Source organism: Brachionichthys hirsutus, unplaced genomic scaffold (assembly GCF_040956055.1).
Source record: "Brachionichthys hirsutus isolate HB-005 unplaced genomic scaffold, CSIRO-AGI_Bhir_v1 contig_440, whole genome shotgun sequence".
NCBI classification, from domain to species: domain Eukaryota; kingdom Metazoa; phylum Chordata; class Actinopteri; order Lophiiformes; family Brachionichthyidae; genus Brachionichthys; species Brachionichthys hirsutus.
Window position 1 is genome coordinate 227,862 of NW_027180346.1, and position 22,380 is coordinate 250,241.

Sequence of the window (22,380 nt, forward strand, 5' to 3'; positions counted from 1 at the left end):
GCGTGCAGTAATGTCCTCAGCTGAGCCACCCCACTGCCCGGGGGCCCTGTCTCCCAGATTGTCAGCTGTGGCTGTTTAGCTTTCCTGCCGCAAGAGCGCATTTTGACTGATTTGATATGACATGTGCATCAGGATTAAAATGTGTCTTCGACATACTTTCAGGTAGTGAGTCCTTCTACTTTGGATTGACTCTTTCTGGAGATGTTTTTCATCCATTGTTCTAGCCCTGCAAAGTCTCCCTGGCAAATTTATTTGATCTTTTCTTTACGTTTTTTTTAGTATGTCATGATAGAAGCCACAAATGATCCTATATTGGTGAAGTGCTGCTTGAACGGCGAGGGATAGAAACGTTTTTTACACCCGAGCATCTTATCTTCAATGCTCATCAATTAATACAGGAATTTGAAACAAATGTATATTCTAGTCGTGTTTATGGAATGATATTTTCACGTTGGGTTAATGATATTGGATTATTGATCATTGAATTCAAACATCAGTCTTGAAAAAGGATTATTATGCCTGTATAGGAAACAAAGGATTAAAAAAAGTGTGAGTGTGAGGATAACCACTGTTGGGGCGTAAATATATTTACATGTACATGTCCTTATCAAATATGAATGAGAGAGCAAAGAGTAACAGCAGGGGGGTGTGGTAGCACTGAGAGCACAGACAGAGCTGATTCATAGTGTGGTGGCTGCTGGGATGGTCTTCAGAGATCCCCCATGGAGCCCAGGAGAACAGCGGGAAGAGGGGTGGAGGGAGTACAAGTATCGTGTTTGAAGTCTTTCCTTCCCAACTGGGGCACAGACGTTACCCAACGCTGGGCTCCTCTCAGGGGGTCCTACAGGAGTATTACCCAACCAGGCAGGCAGCTGTCCGACAGCCTCTTCTCTCTTCTTATCTGTCTCGTCTGTCTCCTCTTTATGTGCCTGTGTTGTGTAACCAAACACAGCACCTGGATGTATCCTAAATCACTGTATGTGGAGACAAAATGGGAAAATCGTTCCTAACCCGATCATTTTAGTCAAGGCGTAAATTGCCAAAAGCTGGAAAAGACTCAGCAACCCTTTGGCTTACATAAAGACACAGCTGAGTGTAATGATCCAGAACTTTGGCCTGCAGAAGTGTTCATCTGTTCCTGTGAGCCGAGCCAATTAAAAAGCTCCCCAGCTACATGCAACAAGTGGAAACATAATGCAAGTACTGTTAAAGTCCAGATAAGAAAAGATAGCAAAGGGGCATTTAAAAGAGATTGGACAACCCAAAGGTGAACAACTCAGGGCTCGCTGTATACTGTAGACCTTGTAGCTGAGCGCGTCTGTACAGTCAGGAACATTTTTAAAGAGACTTGAATTTCTGAAAGATAGTCCTTTATGTGTGGCTTTTGTTCTGTGGTTTGTGGATGAAAAACTTTCAAGGACAAACCATATTTGAAGTGAAATGTCTGACTTGCTATCTCAGCTTAAAAAAAAAAAAAACGAAACTGTCGCCCAATTTCTTTGCCGGAATGTTGCTCGTACTTTTGACTGACACAAAGTTTGGTTTATTTAAATAAGGGCTCAGCAAAAAAAAAAGTTATAATCAGAATTTGTATAACTCTTATTCTTCTATTAGATGAGGGGGTGGGGCTAACAGACATCTCCCCCCCACAAGCCCTCCTCAACACCTCTCTGAGGAGCTTTTACCTTGCTTCCCTCCCCAACACCACCTCACCCCCACAGTCCGACGGTCAGACCCACCCGACCCCTGCTGCTCCCCTCACCCAACCCCACCTTGTTCCCTCCTCGAAGAGAAGACAACGTGAAGCATGCAAAGAGAGATCCATCACTCCTGCCTGTCTTCTCGCATGCCCTCCTCAGGAAACACCTTTCAGACCGGGAGATTAGAATGTGACAGGAGGGGAGAAGACAGTGAAAGAATGATAGAGGAGAAAGAGTGGTGGGGGTAAATGATTCAGTGAGCTAGAGAGGGTGGAAGGAGGAGAGGGGCCAGTGGAGAGAAATTGAGTGAGTGTGGATACATGAGATTGATGAGGACAGTGAATGAGATGGGAGATAGAAGTCTTTTGTTAGTCTGAGCACCGGAGGAAGCCCGAAGTGTGGGGAGAGCATAAACATGAACTTGCCCATTAGAACATGTGTTGATAGCTCCAAGTGGCCCCTTGGAACATTAGCATGTCTTTTAAGGGCTGACATGGTGTAGAAAGGGACACTCTGGCATACACAGAGGCATGCTAACAGTTACTGTCCTGGATGCTAACAGTGAGCCTTATTTAAGTTTGATATAATATGAAAGATAAGCAATAAATTAGAATCACGCGAATGTGCTCTTGCAGGCTTTACATTGTGTTGTTAGTCGCTGTGCTTTTTAGACATTTGTCCTTTTAAATTAAGGCGATGCCATTTCAACATGTTCCTCCCACGTCTAAAATAAGCTGTGGAATCACTTTCGCCTGTTATTCAATTTGACAGTCTTACCAGTAACCGTTTCATATCAGTTTCAGTTCCATTGAGTAGAGTCTTCCAAAAAATTAAGTACCTCAAAGCCTTCAAGAGTAAATATGCACGGTATGCAATGATTACAAGTGGGCTTCTTTCAGAAGAAACCGTTTTGTAATACGGTGTAAGAATTCAGAAGCCTCTCTCTATGTGATATGTGCTGGGAAGTAAGGCATTGTAGTAAAATCCTTAACACTGAAATATATCAAAAAGAAATAGTAGCAAAAAGCACAAGACCTTTTAATTTTGAAGACGCATATTTATGTATTTTTTTCTTTTGTGGAAATCAATTTTGTTAGGGAAAAAAAATGAATGAGTGTTGTGTGTATTTTTAGTATTTATATCTTTATTTATTTTTTAAAGCCTCCAGTTTTTGTTATTTATTTTTTTAACTTGTGAGGCCAGGGTGGTGCCTTAAGGCAACCCAGAGGTGTTACATTCATTATCGCCTCCATGCTAAGAGCAGCAAGTTGTTTTGGCAGTGGCCTTGCAGCCTTCAGTGCTGTCGGGCTTTTTGTGTGATTTCCCACACAGACAAATTTGGTGTGGATAAATGTCTCCAAACCGATCACACCTTTCTTCACTCATCACCCCTGTGGGGAGGCAGGAGCTAGTCAGGCCACTCCCCATTGTTCTTTGTTACATCTCTGCCTCATCAACTTAATGCCATTTGATACTGAGTGATAGTTCGCCTCTCTGAAAAGGTCTCAGAGATAAGGGGCAGGCATTTAACCTTTTCCTCTGCTTTGCCATTGCCCCGTGACGATGTGTGAGATATGTCACCTGTGGAGAAAACACATTTTCTAACACTGGCACAGCCAGGTTCTCACTTTGCAAAGGGTAACATGTCTCCTTTGTTTCATAATCAGCATAATGCAACCTGATGTGGTCCCTCTTACTTGTCAAGAAAAAAAAAATCAAGGTTCTTGTTTGGTACAGATTTGCCACAAATTATGTATTTAACCCTAACGACAAAAGATACGCAAAAATGTCATGTAAAGACAGACAATCATTCACGCACACACTCACGGACAATTTAGTGTAACCAGTTCACCTAAGTTGCATGTTTTTGGTGGCGGGAGGAAGCCGGCGAACCCGGGAAGAACCCACGCAGACACGGGGTGAACATACAAACTCCTTACAGAAAGACCCCAATTTGGATTTGAAACTGCAACCTTCTTGCTGTGAGGCAACCCCTACCACTGTGGTAATATGGAATACACTTTTCAATCTCAAAATAGGCTAAATGGCCAAAATAATCCACTTTTCCCTGATTGGGGGGTAAACAGCTAGGAACTATGCCTCCAGTGGTCTGAGTCGGGTCAATGTCCCGTTAGGATCCTTGCTCTACGGCTGGTTCCTGAGTTATGGAGATGAGCACAGTGACTGGGGAATGTTTTTCTATCTGTCTGAGCCCCCCCCCCTTCTCCACACCTCTCTCCACTTCAGCCACCTCCCTCTCATCTCGATGTTAACGCATTCTCAGGCCTCAAACAGCAGACATTTTGAAACTCTCAAAACAGCCACGTCGGGGGTTAACACCAGTTACGACTGAGGTGTCACACACTCCTGCGGTTTAAGTAAACATTGTTTGTGTGTGTGTGTGTGTGTGTGCACGCGCACCAGTTTCTGCTTCCCTACATGCCCAGTAATAATATCTTCATAGTCTTCCAAATCTCCTTTGTTACAGCTTGTGCTTTATTTGACGTTTTGCATTTAAAGGAATGTTTAAGCAAACTTAAATGTGGAGCGTAAGGAATCACAGCAGCAAGTGAAACGAGAGATCCAAAGCATTTCAAGACGTTCTAGCGTTACCCTTGTCCTTTCAAAAAGATTTGCTCAAAATGTATAGAAATTTCACACACACGTTTGAGAGATTCTGTGAATGTGCATCTCACAGCTAAATTGTTCATTTTTATATTGAGAACTATATTCACCTCCAGTATTTCTTGATGCTGTTCTATTTGAAAATTAAAATTAGCTGACACATTTTTATTCACTCTTTTTTTTTTTTTTTTTTTATTATTATAATTCTAAAGAGCCTTTTAAATTACTTTATATAACAATTATTTAACCCTAAATGGACACAAAACAGTTTGAGTGTAATTCAAGAAAAATCAGTGCACAACAATTCTCTCAAGCTCCGTTGTTGGCTGGCTGCAGCTAAAATAGCGGCATCCTTTTTCTAATTTTCTCAACAAGAAAAATAATAAGAATATATCCCATAATGAACTTAACTTTTGATCTAACACAATAGTAATGAATGTGTCCCTCAAAGCTTAATGTAAGTACCCCTCATATTTCCTCTGCCCTACCCTTTGTGTGTTGTCCAAATTATGTTCATTACAGAGACAGTTGTTTTACGTTTTCTCTCCATGCCTCAGGAGTTGTATGTTATTGATTAGATGCTCTTAGTGTCACGCAGACGACGAGGCAGTAATGCTTCACATGTAAAAACAAAACCTTGTCAGGAAATTGTTAGTTTTAAATCCATATATAACTCATCTGGTTTTGGATGCGTTGACTAAAGGAAACCGCAGAATGTCATGATCTCAGCAATCATTATTCCTTCTTTAAAACGCACGACTCAATTGAACATAATGGGAGGGAAATTATGTTTTGATTGCACTTCTACGCTTGCACGTGCACAAATGAGGAAGGTATTTTATCTTGACTATTTTCACATGTGCCCCGCCGGGTACGCACATTATGATAGTGATGCTGTAATGACTTTCCCAAAATGGTGTGATTTATTGAACATTCTTTCAAGTGAAATGTCTAATGCTGCACAGTTACTAAATAAACAATAATTTTAGAGGCCCCATTTCCCTCTGGGACATCTCTCTTCCTAATATCCCTCTGTGTCTCGCTTGAGTTAAACTCATTCTCTTTATTTCTTTCTGTTTATGTCTTTTCCTGAGTCTCACGTTCACCCCCACGTCCATAATCTCCCCTGTGCCCATTGAGTAAACGTGGAACCGTGTGAGCCTTCAGGACGACTTTGAAATGAGACGTGGCTGGGGACATCAGAGGACTCTGCCACTCTCAATGAAGCCTGCTTGATTTATAAGAGAGCATGGGGTGGGGGGCGGTTGTTTCCAGAGGCACAAGGCCACGAGGTCCCCCATTAGTACCCTGACCCCTGTTTCATGGGAGCCCAACCACTGCATAGGAGGAGAGGGAGAAGAATGGAAGGGTGAATGGATGGTGGACATGGGGGGCTCGTGTGTGAAGAGGTCTTTTCTTTTTTACCATAGAAAGTCTGCTATTTACATTTTCACTGCTGAGAAGGCAGCAGAAATGAGAAACCCTCGCTCTGTCATTTGTCAGCGGCCTGTGGTGTCCTGACTTACACGTCTGCTGGTTGTACCTGATCCCCGACTCAGGCCCGTCTCTGGTCCCTCTTTTACGATTCCCCCTCACAGTTTTACTGTCTGCAATCTAATTAGTTGTCTTAATCACGTGTTAAAGCGCAGCGCCTTCCTGGTGTTTACTGTCTGTTTGCCATGCTGTAAAAAAAAAAAAGAAGAAATGTGTAAGGCGGCTCGTAAAAACTAACCTGCAGAGGATTAAGTATTAGTTATTTCTTTCTAATGGATAAAAATCAGGGAATCTGCGACAGGAAAAGGGGCTTTAGTGTCTGCGCTGTGCTTCAGCAGGAAGTGTGTTCTACTGATGTTTGTAAGGATGAGAGAGTGGAGAAAAAAAAGTCATCATTGTTGCACATTTAAATTTAAGCTGGAAAAGTGAGGGGAAACTGGAACTTGATCAGTCAGTTTTGATCCTATTTGATGTGATTTTGGTGGAGTATATGACTTCATAGAGAGATATGATAAAAGGAGTCTTATTTGATTTCAGTTTGACAGACATGACTTCTTTATTTTCCTATCCACCCATTGAGATCATATCACGCTGTTACGTCAATCTATGTTGGATAATTACATCAGTCCTTTCTATGTTTGCAGACAGAATCCATAACATGGCTTTATTCCTGTCGAGATCAGTTCCTGTTGTTTATGAACTCATTGTGATAAGCCTGTCAGCTTCAGCCAATTTGGTAATGGCATCGTAGGAATATTTTTTAAAAGACACATGTTTTAGCGTACATTACATTCAAACATTTTCCCAATCACATACCATCTTTGTGTAGTTACTACGTCCGCTGCGCCTATTCATCAGAAAGCCCGCCTGGTTGGATCAGCCTTATCCTGCTGCTTGATATAAGCATGCTGGAATTTATTGTTTTCAGTAAACACTCCTTAGACGTAATCTCTGACTGCGGTATACACTGCTAGTTGCCGTAGCAACATGGTGGGGGTTTCATAACACTTCGATGGGGGGGGGGGGGGGGGGGGTCTCAATCGGCCTCATTATTTCTTAGGATTTAGGTAAGAGACAAAATCCATCTACAAGCTAAGCAAGCAGAGGTAATGAGAAACAGTCGCAGGCCTTGTAGGGATCCATAGAAAACGATCAAATCCTTCAACAGCTTTTACGGGCATGTTCTTCATGGGTACAAGGAGATTAAACATCAGCACAGCAAAGGCGCCGAGTGGAGCGACGGTGAGGACGAGACAGGAGGAAGAAGGTGTAAAACGCCGTCTGACTGTTTGTCCTCTCTTGTTACCGGATGCATCGGCACGCTTACACACACACACACACTGCTGTCTTGGTAAGAAAATATAAACGGTTTGTGATGGAGAGTTGTGGATTATTGCATGCAGATGGCGGCTCTCCGTGAGACACCCCTCTACCTTCAGCCTTTATGTTAACCCTTTCATATGCTGCATCCCCCACTTCCTAGTTCTGGGTTTTACTCGACAAAAGCTTTGTGCTGCAGATCTCATCATCCTTGCTGTTTGTCTGAATGAGTCGGTACTCTTCCAACCAAATTCTTTGGATTACTCTGCATTTACATTTGTGATGCAAGTGCCTGAGAAATTGCATGTGATTGTTTTTTTTATAACTTTACAAAGTTCCAAGTTTGGTATTCATTCCCAGCTAGATCAACCCCCCCCCCCCCCCCACAAGTATTTCAGTCCTTTTTATTGATAAATATATATATATATATATATGTGATGGGTCATGAATGTCTTTGAGAAGAGACTGTAAAAATGGTGCATTATCCTTAACAACCAACCACAATCACATCTTGCTCCTTTCTTCAGTTGGAATGCAACCAGCAGCTGTTTCCATAATGAGAGAGTAGGAGGATTCGATAACTACTTTCTAACGTTTCTTCTCTGATGACTCATCAGATTTTAATACAATCCTTGTTTAAATGACCACCACTTATGAAAAGATGCAGGAAAAAAATGCAATTACATTTTCAGTGGGAGGACTGACGGCAACCTCCAGTGCGCTTTGATTTTCAGCCACAGTAGTGATTGATGAGGCCCACTGCAGTTCCTTTAGGTTATTATCTAAACAAATATTAGACAAGGCCCAAGAATCATTCCTAAAGTACAGTAATACCTCGACATACGAGTGCTCGGAGACACGAGCAAACCTGCAAGCAACATGTGGTCCATCGCGAACAATGAGACATAAATTACTAATCAGAAAAGAGCAGCTTGGGATGCCTCCTGAGTCCAATCGCCGTCCCGCCGCTGATAGGTGTGAGTGCATGAAGCTGACTTTTTTCCCGCTATAGACTTTTTGTACATCCCCAGAGCACTTTGAGTCAAACTAGCGAGAATTGTCGAAGCTTCTTCCCTGCAGTGAGTAACCCTTCTTTGGAGTCACTGGGGAAACCTGGTGGAAACAGGACAGTCAGAATGGAGTCCGCTGTTATCCCAGTAACAGCGGCATTTGGTGATCTCATCTTTTCTGTAATTGTAAGACGTCCTCAGTGTGAATGAAATAATCATGTGGGTGGGTTTTTGTTTTTTTTAGATAGGCCGTAAAGAAAGACTTCATTCAGACTTGTTCTAGTCTACTTGGTTTCATCTGTGTTCAGTGGGAGATGTCAGTTAATGAGAATTCTGTTATTCAGGAAGAGCTTCAGTTGAGTCACCGGCCATGTTGGTGAGTCACTGCAGCCGTCGGAGGGTTTTCTGGTCTTGTCCAGTAATTTCACAGACAGTAGATCGATCAGCAATGCGTTCATGATGCATCTTTTCTCAATCTATTTTTAGTCATTCATCATTCTTCAGAAATTATTGAACTATGTTTAAAATATGGAAACTACAAACGTATTCTCTGTCATTTCATGTGGGTGGTATGTTGATGTCAGACTCTTTTTTTTTGGCAATTTAAGGCTATTTTATTCAGTCTAATGTTGCTTTTATGATAATAAACGTGTCCGACTGTGACTTTGACTTGCTTGATGTTAATTCTCCCACATAGTCAAAGTTCATTCAGTGACTGGCTTTCCTTAAAGCAGTCGTCATGCCCAGCCAATCAGTGGCAGAGAAGGGCAGGTCATGGCATTACCATAGTAGGATTTCTTTTGTGCCCTCTGGGTATGACATGCTGTTCAAATAACTCGGTTCAATGATTATGTTAGTGTTTCTTGACTTAATTTATTTATGGTATACTAGTACAATGTTATCATGAGGCTGTATCTGCTTTTCCTCTGAATACTTTTGCTGACAAGGCGGGAGTATGGTATGCTGAGGTGCTTCTGCCCTCGCCCCTTACCCATATGTTTTCTATTACAGCCTAGGAGGTGCCATCCTCAGCAGCTCAGTGATGGGAGGGGGATAGAGCAGGCCTCTCCGGCCCAAATGACGCATGACATGGCGCTACGCCCTGGGCCTTAATTTATGGCTTCCCATGTCAGCAAAGGCTCGCTCCCCCCCGGGGGAGCCCCCCACCACCATTACCTACTACGCAAGCCATCGGTGCCCATCTGGGCTCTGAGAACACACACTATCCACTGTAGGACTTCTGATAACCAGAATGTGGCAACAAGCACACATGCCTGAGAAGTATGCAGAAATCCAATAGCGTTCCTCAAAGAGGAGATGTTTGTTTAGCTGTAAAACATTCACAGTTGCTGCACTGTTTTACAAGATGTGAAGTGGTGCATATGAAGTGCTACTTCAGAAGAATTAACGTCATGCCGGCTGCATCTCGTCCACAGCCAGGCACACACTGCTTCATTTATTAATCCCTCTGATGTGGGAAAGGATGTGAAATCTGGAGACAGAGTGAGGAAGAGATTTTGTGGGAGGATCTGAATTGCGTTTCCAGTTGAGCTGCTCAAGAATCCATTTACACATCACACCGCGTTAGCAAATGGACATATACTGTATACACTGCCAGCACTTGTGCACACACAGGTGTTCACCGTGGGCTATCCGGGAATCTTCCAGTGATCTCTCTCCACCGTTTTGATGTGGGTAGAGGGGGAAAGTAAGAATTTAGCGGAAATGAAGGCCAAGGGATGAGAGGAAGCTCGAGAGTAGATGACAGAAGAAGAAGAGGAAAAACTGGAATCGATGACATTAAAAGATCAGAGAACGGTGTGATGCAGCACGGCAGTGAAAAAAGGGTTAACAGAGGACAAGGGGACCGGGACAATGGCAGAGGTTTTCACCTCCTTGGTATCAGATATTTCTTTGTGCTTTGGGGAGGGAGCACTGTCAAGGTTTTATGTGGCCTTTTGAAAACAGAACAAGCCCTCTTCAGAACAATATATCCCGCTTCAGAACCTCTCGTACAACAGGGCACTCATTTTTCCTAACTTCCCAGGTCCAGCCTGTAAAACACCCAGATTGAAATCCACTCTGGTCATTGTTTAGTCTCGTCGAAAGTCCCTTAGATCATCCTCATCAGCAGCTGTTCCGTATCCCCTTCATGTTTCGGAATCCTCCCGCCTTTCAGCAGCTCAGTACAGCCACCTGACATTAATCAAAGTCATTACTAAAACCTGACAACCAGTGTGTTTTGCAGAATAAGTACATGCAACCTAACGAAACCGAGCCGTTTGGCTTATGGTCCGTCCGACCTTGCTGCCAAGCCTTCTCTCAAGTACGAGGAAACACTTAGAGAAGTGATTGTGAAACAACATTGCGGCTCGTATCGATGATAGCATGGTGCTTTCGTGGAAGTTGGCGATGTTGTTTCTTCTAATGATGCAATGTTGCCCTAACATGGAAGAAGTCTTGTTATTTACTGACTGCTTGCAGCGGCTCATAAAAGACTCCAACTCTGAGCTACATCATTGCCGTCCTCGCATCCATCCAACAACGGATCCCATCGACTCCGACACCACGTAGCGCCACGCACCGCTTTTCTTGCTTCATTTTTATATGTGCTTGCCAACATGCAGATTTTTTAGTTCAGAGTTGTGCAGGCTTGGTTTCCGCTCCTGTCAAAGGTGGCGAGATGAATGCGTCTGTGGGGGAATCCGGCAATGCCCTCTCACCCACCATTGTATAATGTGGACGTCCAAAATGCATCCATCGATGACACAGAATCAAAGAAAAGCAGCCGCCGCTAGTTGACGCCCTTGGCTTTGATTTAAGATTACATAATGGTAGTTCAGCTGGGTTGTATACATTAAAACCAGAGAGCCAAAGCCCTGCGAGTTTGGATCTGCTAAATGCTATGACTTCATCATCAAGGTTGAAGCTCAATCCTGGCGCCTTTTGTTTTTATCTGACCTCCAGCAGAGCAGAAGCAGAATCTGATCTGATAAAGACAGAAGAACATTGAAACTAGGCTAACCTTTCCCTTTCATCTTCTGCTCTGAAGATTCAGAGTTGGAGGTGAGAAAGAGAGGCGAGTATCCGAGAATGAATGATGTGTTGTCGGCCTTCTCCTGATTAAGACCTCCCTGAGGTCTTTGATGGTTCCGAAAGGCCAGAGGCTGGCGTGATGGAGATCGAAGTGTTGAAGCCTCATTTTCCCCGTCGTCTCTGGTTCTTCTCCCGCGAGACGTGTATGTGTTTCTCTCTGCTCTTTTTTCCATTCTTTTATTGTTCTGCCTCTTCATCATTGCTAGCAACTCGTTCCAGAAATGCCCTTATAGCTAGTGACTAGTCTCTCGCCCAACAGCAAGTGTGATCCTCTGATCCATCAGATCCATTAGAACTGATGCCAGGGACTCCGGCGGGGGGGGCTTGTTCAGTCAGGCCGCTGACAGAAGTGAAGACCCCGTCAGAGAAACCATTAAGAACGCAGCGGGCCCAGAAAAATGAGCTGGCCTTGTCACTCCGCATCAGGAGCTCAGCCACGGCTGCAGATCCCCCCTCAGACGCCGTCGCATTCAACCACTGTTCGTCCGGGCCTTTGAACCAGACACAGCTAGGTAGATGGATGAATGAGCCCATGTGTGTAGAGGCTCCCTGTCTTGGATCGATGGCATTCGCAGGCTTGACATCTGAAGCTTGGGTGAAGTCAGGATAGGTGGCGTGGGAGTGATTCGGTTTGGCTTTACTTCTTGCTTCCAAGGAGCTGAGGTAGAGTGCTCTGAAAGGTACGAATGAGAAGATGAAAGGTGGTACCGGTAATCCGTTCCGAGTGTTATTGGGTTATGATAAAACTCAGTACGGCTTATAATGTATTCAATTGACTATAATTAAAATTGACTACATTTTTTTTATGTTTCTGAGCCTATTGACTTGCCTGCTTAAATGTCCCATTATTCTACTTTATAGTTTTAAGATGTTTGGATCTAGTGCACGGAATACAGTAGTGCCCCCCCCCCCCCCATCAGCTTTTACTCCAGAAACTCAAAGGCAGAATTAACAAACAGAAGGGAAATAATAATAAACAAACAAATGTTGGTTTGCATTGACTGTCAAGCCTGCTAGCTAGTAGCTAGTTCTAGCTCTGTGTTGCTTGAAGATTGATGAGCAGATAAACAGATTGATCACATTTTTATTGGTTGAGATAACTTGGTTTAAGTTACAGTCCGAGCTTCAACTTTCTCTAACTTTCTCAATCACTGACAATTACACCCTCGTTCGCATCAATTACGCGTGTGTGCTAGTGAAGCCCTCGGCTCCCTCTTAACCGTTCTTTAAGCAGCCATTTGAAAAGCCTCTGCTTCTCCTCTCTCGTTTGTTAATGACACCGTATCCTCTCCACACATTGTCTCCTGAGCCCCCCCCTCTAACTCTCCCTTTGTTCCGTGACGGAGATGGAACACCTCCACCTTGCGTGTCACTGCCTCAGACTAAACATTCTCTGCTGGTGTTGATGCGTCGGCGTAGCAGCTACCTCTAACGACGGCCGACTTATCTCATTAGAATAATAATGATTTCACTGGCTGCCATTCCCACAGATATGCCCCGTATTTGTCTTGGGCTGTGTTTCCTGCGCCGGGGCTGCTGGGCCAGCACGGCCTTCGTGCCTGCCTGTCGTATATCAGCGGCGCTGCCACAGTCAAGCCCCCTGATTTATAGCTGTTTATCTGTAGTCACCCCCCCACCCCCACCCCACCCTCCAACAGATGGGCTCTGAGTATTTGCTCAGGGGAAGGAAAGGTCCCCAAACCGATGAAATACAACAAACAAGAGGTAATCAGAAGGAACCTTCTTTTGATTACAATTTATTGGTCACCAGGATAATGGAGATTGATTTTTCTACGATGTTTATCGGGTGTTACATGATCGGATGTCCCGGAATAATGTGGCCGCTCCTTATCTTAATGAGTTTTTCCACTTCGGTGTGTTTTTGGCGATTCTGTTTATGGTGAGTTTCTGTGATGGCACCGCATGTATTAAATTATTATAGAAGAGGTCCGTCATGATTTATTTTTATTAGCAAAGTGATTATGAAAACATTCCCTCCGCTGTCACGCTCTACAGGGTTGTCACCTTAAATCTCTACAAATATAGTCGGGCTCTAAATCTCCTCGGCTGTCAGTATCTTCACAGAGGGAGAAGAAGAAAAAACACATTGCCCCATAAATTGTCGGTTACAGGCTGAGAGAGGCTCCATTTGATTTCTGAGTCTCCGGAGAAAGGGCTCAAGTAATAACCCAAGCCTATCAATTTTTCAAACTGGTCGCACTATATTGTTTTAGATTTTTCAGTACCTGCATTAGTTGTGTTTTTTTTTTTTTTAACTCGATGTGATGGATTCAAACCAGATTTTGACCCTTGCACCTGTTGGTCGTAAATTATGATTCCTGGTTTATGTTACTCATATTCTCAAGTTAAACACTTTGAAAATGATTTTGGGTGCAAGCGGACGGATAGCGATGCGTAACACCCTCCTTGTACGTCTCGCATTCCATAGCGACACAATAATATGCCATGCTCGTGGGATTTAGCTTTTCTCAGAATTAGACCGTGATTCATGGTTCCCCCCCCCCCCCCCCCCCCAGGTTTCCACGTTGGGCCTAAATGCAGACAGTATCACACGGAGACATCGCTCCGAAAAATGTCTCAGATTCAGATATTACTGTGAGGAGAGAAGCTAATTTGTCAGTGCCCAGTTCCTGTTCCAGCCAGTAAGAGTAAAGCGCGCATCGATGGTTGATGGGCTCCATTATGAGGTAAACCCAGCCAGTCATCGCTCCTCACTCATCTGTTGAGCAAAGCTGCAGATTCCTTATCTCGCCTCTGATTAAGCGGTGATGGAGTGTAAAGAATCTGGGTGAGTTCTGACCATATAGAACCAGATGTGTGGAAAATGATAAAGCGAGGCCCACATTAGATACACAATGTTATTGTTGAAGGTTTTAAATGCCATCTATAACATTTATTTCATAGTAGGTCTATTTTTCAATATTTCATTATTGTATTGCTCGTCTTATTATTTGCCCGTACAGCATGTTTAAGAAAGGCTGTTGGCAGCATCAGGAGATTCAGCATTTATTCCAGAGGTGCACCAAAATAGGATTTTAACTTCTATACATATAGCTTCGGTCCATACGTAGTCATCCTGTCAAAGGGACAACGACTGCCATTACCTCCGGTAGTTTAATGATGGCGACTGCTTTGAGGGAAGTGAGGCGGTTTGGTTGGGTGATGTTCTCCACAGCTGCGTCTCTGCATCAGCTGACCTCTCACAGAGAAAGGGAGAGGGAGGAATGGCAGCACATCTGCAGGATGATGGAGGGATCTCTTTGAGGGATGGGCCAGCAGCCCGCTTGGACCGGATCGTCACTCTTTCGCACTTTAAAGCCAGTCTTGAAATATTCAGAAACATTTCCTGCATGCATGTAGTCGTGTGGGAGCAGGGATTGGTATAAAGGGAACTCTTGGTTGGAAACTCCCCACCTCAAGACAGTTGATGTCAATGGGTTTTGAATTACCGCCGTCTGCTGGACTGTCTTTAGTCTGTTCCAGCATTGCCCCCCCCCGCCTGTCTTTGTGAATGTAGCCGCATGTGAATCATTCTGGCAATAACCTGCGTGAAAGAGGCACCTCCTCCAGAAGTGGCTTCAAGTGGTTTCTGTTTGTGGCAGGAATTGTTTGGTCATGATGCTTTAGCTTTGCGGTTGCCAAGGTGTCTCCCCCCAAAGCATGTTCTTCACCAAAGGCACCGCTGCCTCTCAGGTTACGTTCTACTCCCTCGTATGTTAGCAGGCTGGACCCTCCTCGTATCACCAGCAGCCCCATCTAGCTGGCGTGGACGGCCAGACGACGAACGGGAAAGGAGATTACACAATCGCATTATTTTTTTATTGCGACTTGACAGAAAGTACCAGAGAATTACTGAAGCTGTGCGCGCGGAAATACAAATAGGATGTAGCTGTTCAATGGCAGCAGATTGCTACGCATGGATGGGTTGTGTCCTGATTACAGTATATTCAGTAAGACGCTACGCAACTAATAATTCGATTATTGCACGCATGCTTTAAGTGCCACTTAGAGCGGAATATAAGGCCTCACGGCTATAATTCTGCTTCTTGTGTTGCGTTTTTTGACGTATTGACATGTTGGCGCTGCTATTTGTTTAGCTGGTCTCTCTGAAAATGCAGATGTCACTCCGGTTGACTTGGGAAAATACAGAGCAGCCAAAACATAAAGTGGAAATGTTAACCCAATAACGCTAGATAAACAGTCAGCGGAGAGGAGCCAAAGACAACAGAGAGTGAAGGGAAAGTGTCCTGCTGGCATCAGGTTTCCCAGAGTAAGTGTTATTTGAAAAGCAGCTGAAGGGTGACACTCACTCTCCTCCCACCCAATCTTCCTCTGTCCCTCCTTCCTCCCTCACTTATTCGACCATCTGTTGTTCTCCCTCTTCTCAGGCTGCTCTAAGTGCCTTGAAACAGCTGTCTGAGCAGGGACTGGACCCAGTGGACGGCCCCATCAAGGTGCGTACAACACAGATCCACGGCAAACTCTCAGTCCAGACGTTCCACGCTCCTTCCTGGTTGGATGTTGAACCAGTCGGCAAGTCAGGGTGGACAGATGCTGTTCTAGTGAGGAGCCAGATGTGCGCGTGCCAATCTGGCTTTTTTGTAAATCCTCTTCGCTGCAGGCTGGCCCATCATCAGCTTCCTCCCCACCCACAGACACATGTTCAACATTTCTGTTCTGCATTTTTCCCCTCATAGGAAACAGTCGGCAGATATATATTTACACGCATTACACTTCTGTCAAAGCGCCATCCTCTTGTGACGCGATCGCTGCCTGGGCTCAAGTTATGACGGATAACAAGCGCCCCCCCCCCCCCAACCCCCCTTGTTCCCTCCACAAGGAGGATGGACAACAGCAGAGATTATGTAGGAAAGATTTGTGCGTGCGTGAAAGAATGGAAGAAATCAAGCAGTTTGGGAGTGTTTTCATAGTAGGAGTGCCCCGGGAGCCTCTTGCCTCCTTTAGAGCAAGAGAGGAAAGGAACAAGGAGAGGAAAGCAAAGCCACAACGTTGTAATAGCTTTGTTTACGTCATCACAGGAAGAGGGAGGCAAATATGGCAGCAATTTCTCTTTCACCTGAGCATTTAATCATTCATTCCTTCCTCCGCTCTTTTCCATCGCCGTCTCTGAAACTCGTTGACTCACAAGTGCTTTGCCCTCAACACATTTACGGTCATTTAGCCTTGGATGATTGCGGATCACACACACACACACACACACATTTTTCTTGACTGTCCTTTTCGGTGAAAAGCACAGAACAGGAGCCACAGCAGATCGGTAAGTGTGAAGGTCAAGGACTTCTGCCGTGTCTCGTGAGGGAATCCCTTATTGTGCTTTCAAAGAATGACTCGCTAAAGACTGAGCATATCCTGATATCTTCTGGGGAGGTCAGTGGAGTCCTTGGAAACGATCTGCTGTAACACACTTGTATTTGTCTTTTCAGACCAGTGAACCATGTGGGAGGGAGGACGGACATTAAACAGACTAACTCAGGCACCACCACTCAGGGCTGCAAGGATTCATAGGCTGTCGTCTAGGAGCTGACAACCCCCGAACCCCTCCTTCATCATACTACCCTCACCCTGATCTCTCTTAACCCAGAACCCAGCGCCCCACCCGCCCCCACTACCCTCAGTTCCCTCCCTCGCCCACCCACCCACCCCACGACTGCCACTGTATCCTGCGAAGCCTGTCAACATGCAATAGGGTGGATGTGCACGAGAAACGACACGACTAAAACACCATTACCTGAGTCTATGTGAAGACAACGCTCTCTTAACACGTTTATTGATGATTTCGATCCAGATTTAGAGAAAGAAAAACTTTAAAAACATGAAATACAAACTAATGAGATCAATGCATGGTACTGTATGAAAATCGAGGGAAATCCAAAGTGCACAGCATCGACGACGTTCCCTCTGAATCAGTGTCTGTTGGTATGGTTAAAACAAATATGTATGTTAATCATTCCATTGAAATACAAGAGAAACATTCCGGGGGGGGGGAGAAACCAACGTACACACAGTATCTTACTTTGTTCCTGGGATTATGTTTTTTATTTTATTTTTAAATGTATTTTTTATTAATCTAACAAATGCTTGAGTACTGTATTTAGAATTAACCAATGCCAGTGCTGTGAAAGTTGTAGTCGTTGTCTTCATATATAGTCACCCAGCTTACCTTGTATTCTGACATAAGGGAAGAAAAAAAAAAACGGTTCATCATTCTATATGGATGTGTATGACTTACGAGAATATCATATTCCGAAAAATAACACACACAAAAAGATTTTCATGTCGACAAAAATGGCAAAACTGGTGTTAGCAGTTATCAATATAAGCGCTGACCACCCAGGAGGGAAGGTTGAACGAACCTTTACTTCCTGAAGGGGGTCTAACCTTCCCAAAAGCTCGGCATAGCATCACTGGAGGTGATCGCCTGACAAACCGCAGAGGCGAGGGGGGTGCTGCCAAACGCCGTGCTTTGTAGCTAACGTAAGAAGCGAGTGTCTTGTGCACATTCTCTAATGCCAGCAAACCTTTCAACAAACTTTAGGGTGGCTTGAAGGGGTGCGACCACACACCCTCCAGGGAGTCCTCTCCAGTCCAGTGATCCTGTGGCGGTGAATCTAACCCCTCCTTCCCGCCACGGTTTTGTCGATCACATCGACACCCATTGTGTGTGTGCGTGTGTGTGTGTGTGTGTCGTATTGACCCACCAAGACATCGACTGGGTGCTCTTAATGGCCTGCATTTTCAAGTATATCTTATGAGCAGAGAGATAATGTGCATCTGGTTTGCAGACTGGTTTCCCTTCCCTGAAGGCCACTTAAAGGGAGAGTCACAGAATCACTTTGTTCACTGACACTTGAGGTTGTATCTTCTTTGCTGTGAGTGCAATTGTTAATAAGGCTGTTACTGAAATGCAGTAAAAAAAAAAAAAAACCTCAGCTCATGTGGGGAGGAAAATAAATGTTGTCCTGTCTTTATTTTCTCAAAACAGGTTAAAATGTTAATTGTTCCTTCATCTAGTGTAGTTCTTCTAGTTGTCTAGTTTATCTGGTTCTTTGTTATCATTACCAAATGTTCTCAGTTGGCCTGATCGTGTCGCTTTGGTCATGTGACGCATTTCAAAGCTGTGAGCTGTGGCTCGCAGGATTTCAATAAACGTTAAACCACTTCTTGTAATAATTCTTAATAATTAATATTTTAAATTAATAGACCTCGCATTATTAACAATAAGAGCATTTATTGTGGCATGACTTTACTTCCTAAATGCCCGCGCTACTGCATTAATTCCTCAAAAGGAGTAACAGAATGTAATGAGTAAAATACAATGCATTTGGTGTAGCTTTTCCTCCAATGTTAATGCTTCCTCTGCAGCATGTAGAATATTCTTCCTGTCCTTATTGAAGCTTATTCAGGACGTCGCTATGCAGCTCATAACAAAACACTTGGAGGTCAAAGATGTTCAGATCTTTCTTTCTTTTTTTAGAGACTTTTGGATCATCCTGTTAAAATTTAACAGAAAAAAAATAAAATAATGGTTAACGAGTCAAGGAAACAATTCCCAAATAACTGACTCTGCAGGACTGATGAAGGATAGATAATGTGAAACTCACCTCGCTTGCGTTGCATCATTCGATCACCTTTCCTCGGGTTCTACACGCAGCTCAGCCGCCTCTGCAGCACCGAATCCTCTCTGCAGTCTCCCATTAGCAAGATGAATGAATGAACGGGGCAGCGGTGGTCTAATTCAGCTTCGCTGACTAATGGACTCAGCTGGCGGCTACATCTGCTAGCCATTGAGGAGAGCCAAGTCTGTTCACACACACATTAGCAGTAGATCTCTATTCCAGAAGCTTGTTCAAGTAGTGGCCGACCAGCTTGAGGCCGTGTTAGACCCAAGATGAATTGCCTTGTTCTGACCAGCCAATATGGGAAGTGAACCTTGCTGCCCAAAATAGAACAAAATCAACGAGGCTGTGGAGCCTGTTGGTGCCATGCAAAAGCCTGTCATTGATCTGAGTTATGTCCCATTGACTCCCTTGAAGTCCTCTTAATTAGACCTGTATTAAACAGGAGGATAAAATAGTCATGGGAATCCTGTAGATGTCGACACATGCCGAAGCAATGATTCAAGCCAAAGACATCTTCTCGCTTTCCGTCTCGGATGAGTCCAAAGCGTTTCCTGACCTAAAGGCCTGTTTCATAAGTCGGGCTGCTTGCACGGTCTGTCTTGAAGTGGCTGGTTCTGATAGAGGGGACGGTACCTGTCAGTACAGCTCTCCCTCATATTCGAGTTAATCTGCTGCTGAGCAACTTTATCCAGTCCGAATTAGTCACACAGCAGGACTGTTGCGCTGTGGAAGGAGCCTGATAGCTCATCGCATCCGTGTAATGCACTGGGAATGCTGGAATGTGTGATTGGTCTGGTCGATGGCTGCATTGTGTGTCACAGACACACAGAATGTTACGACTTCAGAAGTATTCCAAACAGCTGGTTTTTGTGATGCAAAGATGATTCAGTGGCTGAAATCAGCCTCAAAAGCTTCATTTTTACGTATTAAAATGCAGAGTCGGAACCCTTAAGCTCTGTTACCAGTATATACGTGCTTGAGGGTTAATTTTAATGACTCATCTAAAACTGATCTGCTGAGGTGTCTCTGGAGAAACTGCAGCGATGAGAGAAAGACTAAAACATGCGAGTCTTGGGCCTCGTGACCTTGGTATTCCAAATATTTTCTCCAGGGGTAAGAACATTCATCAAAAACTGTTTTGTTTTTTCATGTTTAATGTATTTAATAGCTTGATTGTTTTGATGGGTCATATTACTCAATTAAAGGCAGCCCTTTCATCGAGCGATCAGCTGCAGTCTGCGTGTGCACAGAAGAAATATAGCAACGTTTTCTGAAGTTGCACAAAAAAATCATGTTTGACTTGTGTCAGAAAAAACTATAATGAGGTCACTGAAATTTCCAAACATTCAAAGAGCATCCAGCTCAAACATGTGATTTCAGATCCAGCTCGTGTGTGACACCAATTAGGAGATGCTCGATTTCTTCAAGCAGGACTTCTGGGCGTGCTACATAACGGAGTCTCTTTGTTGTTGCTCCCCGTGCTGCCAACCTCGCCTCCTATTCCCATTTTTGTAGACAAACCTTAGATGTGATCCTTTTCAGCAGTGTCACTACTTCTGACCCATTTGTTGGACTTGTTTTTCTTTTTTTATGCGTCACCAGACATGTTTACTCACAAAGGCTTTCTTCTCATGGCCTCTATAAAAATAAAAGCTGCCTGACTGCGTGGCACAATGTGGAGGACGGTGATACCGATCCGAGTGGAAAACATTGAGTCATAAAGAGGAGAAAGGGGCAGGGTGGGTGTCATCTTTACAAAGGAAGCTGTGTCAGCCCTGCATCAGATCCTCTTTACTGTCAATGCAATGATTCACAGAATTAATACGACCCACTGCTGGAGTGGGAGGGTGGGTGTAAAAGCCCAAGATTTGTCATTCCCGGTAATAAACACACATCATTTAATAATCTAAAACACTTTTATTAATTTAAGTTAGGCAGAGACACTTAACATAGGAACAACATTTGCTTGGCTATGGAGTGGTCTTCAGAAAAGAGGCTTAAAAACAAATGGTAAAAAATTAAGAGGTAGAGAATTAGGCAAATCACCGTGACTGAAGGAATGATGCCTATTGGAATGTAGTTGAAACTCAAACTCTTGTCATCCAAAGGTTATAATAAAATATTCTTCTATCAAAGACATTTGACAGAAGAATATTTGGTGGAGACATTTTGGGATGCCCGGGTTTTCACAACACAAAGACGTCAACGTTTCACTTAAACCGGAGACTGTGGTCGACAGACCAGAGAGTTAAAAGTGTTACTTGGGACAGAATAGTGGAGAGCTAGTGTCTAGAATGCGTTTCCCTCCATCACACATCAGTGTTGGGACAGCGGTTTACCTGGAGCTACAGCCTCTTTTGCATTATGTTTTTTAAAACACAATATTCGTAACAGATTTACAATATAAACACAACATAACGTGAACAAATACCGACAAGTGAGAGAACTAAAAATTGATTTTTTTGCTCTCATTTTCTCCCAAAGTAGTAGATTCTCAACGCTTGTCTAACCCCGGGCACTGACTCCCTCCTCCGCTTTCCGTCTGAGAGGTTAGTCGATTCGGACCTGAACTAACAGGACCGTTAAAGGGACAACGTTACACCTCGCGATCCTGCGAGGATTTAAATCAGCCACAGTATGACATTTAAACTCTCCCATCTGGAATGACTTCACTCTTAGCATTCATGCTTACGTGTCTGTAACTTTAGTTTTTAAACAACAACGGTGTGGGGGTTTCGTTTAATTGTGAAATATTCATCATGCTTTGCTCATGTGGGATAAATCAGAGAGCTGCAGAGCTGGACCGACTGAAAGACGGACTCTGCATGGGGAGAAGTCGAGTCATTCCAGTAGAGAATTATTCATTCGAATCATTCATTTCCAACCGCTTTGTCCGGCACCGAGTCGCGGGCCAAGCTGGAGCCTATCCCAGCAGTCAATGGGCGAGAGGCGGGGTACACCCTGGACAAGCCGCCAGGTCATCGCAGGGCAACACAGAGACGAATTCCAAATCAGAGAAAGAAAAAAAAATATGCTGGCAGTGTAGAGAAAAATCTGAAAATACAGTGCATGTCTACTAAAATTAAATAAAAGGTGAAAACGCTCTTTTTACTGTTTGTACAGTAACATACTGTATATTTCCACAATGACACTAGATAAGGCTGGTGACTACATTATGTAAAGAGTTAATTAATGGATACCTTTTCTGTATGATTTCAAAACTAGTGACACAGAATATAAATGTTGGTTTCTTTAAACAAACTTAGAAAAAAGACAAAACAAAGTCAAATATATCCTTTGTGTCGTACACAGCTTTCTTTGTTCCAGGGGAAACAATATGGTAAACCTCTGCATTTCCTCAGTGCAAGTGCACCAGTCTGGATTCAGTCCTTCCTTCCCAATCATTCTCAGTGGTCGTTTCCTCACGCGTGAAGCCTCTATTCACGTTACGAACAGCGCCCCCCCCCCCCCCCC

The 22,380-nt window shown here is 43.9% G+C and overlaps 1 protein-coding gene across 1 annotated transcript in view; it reads left to right on the forward strand.

The window, feature by feature from the left end:
* The window catches only part of LOC137913813 (double-stranded RNA-binding protein Staufen homolog 2-like), a 55,175-nt gene extending 38,332 nt beyond the window's left edge, over positions 1 to 16,843 (forward strand). The window contains exons 13-14 of the mRNA XM_068757448.1: positions 15,655 to 15,720; positions 16,711 to 16,843. Coding sequence (XP_068613549.1) covers positions 15,655 to 15,720; positions 16,711 to 16,746 — 102 coding nt within the window. The 3' untranslated portion in view covers positions 16,747 to 16,843. The remainder of the gene's footprint in view (positions 1 to 15,654; positions 15,721 to 16,710) is intronic.
* Positions 16,844 to 22,380: the final 5,537 nt, after the last annotated feature.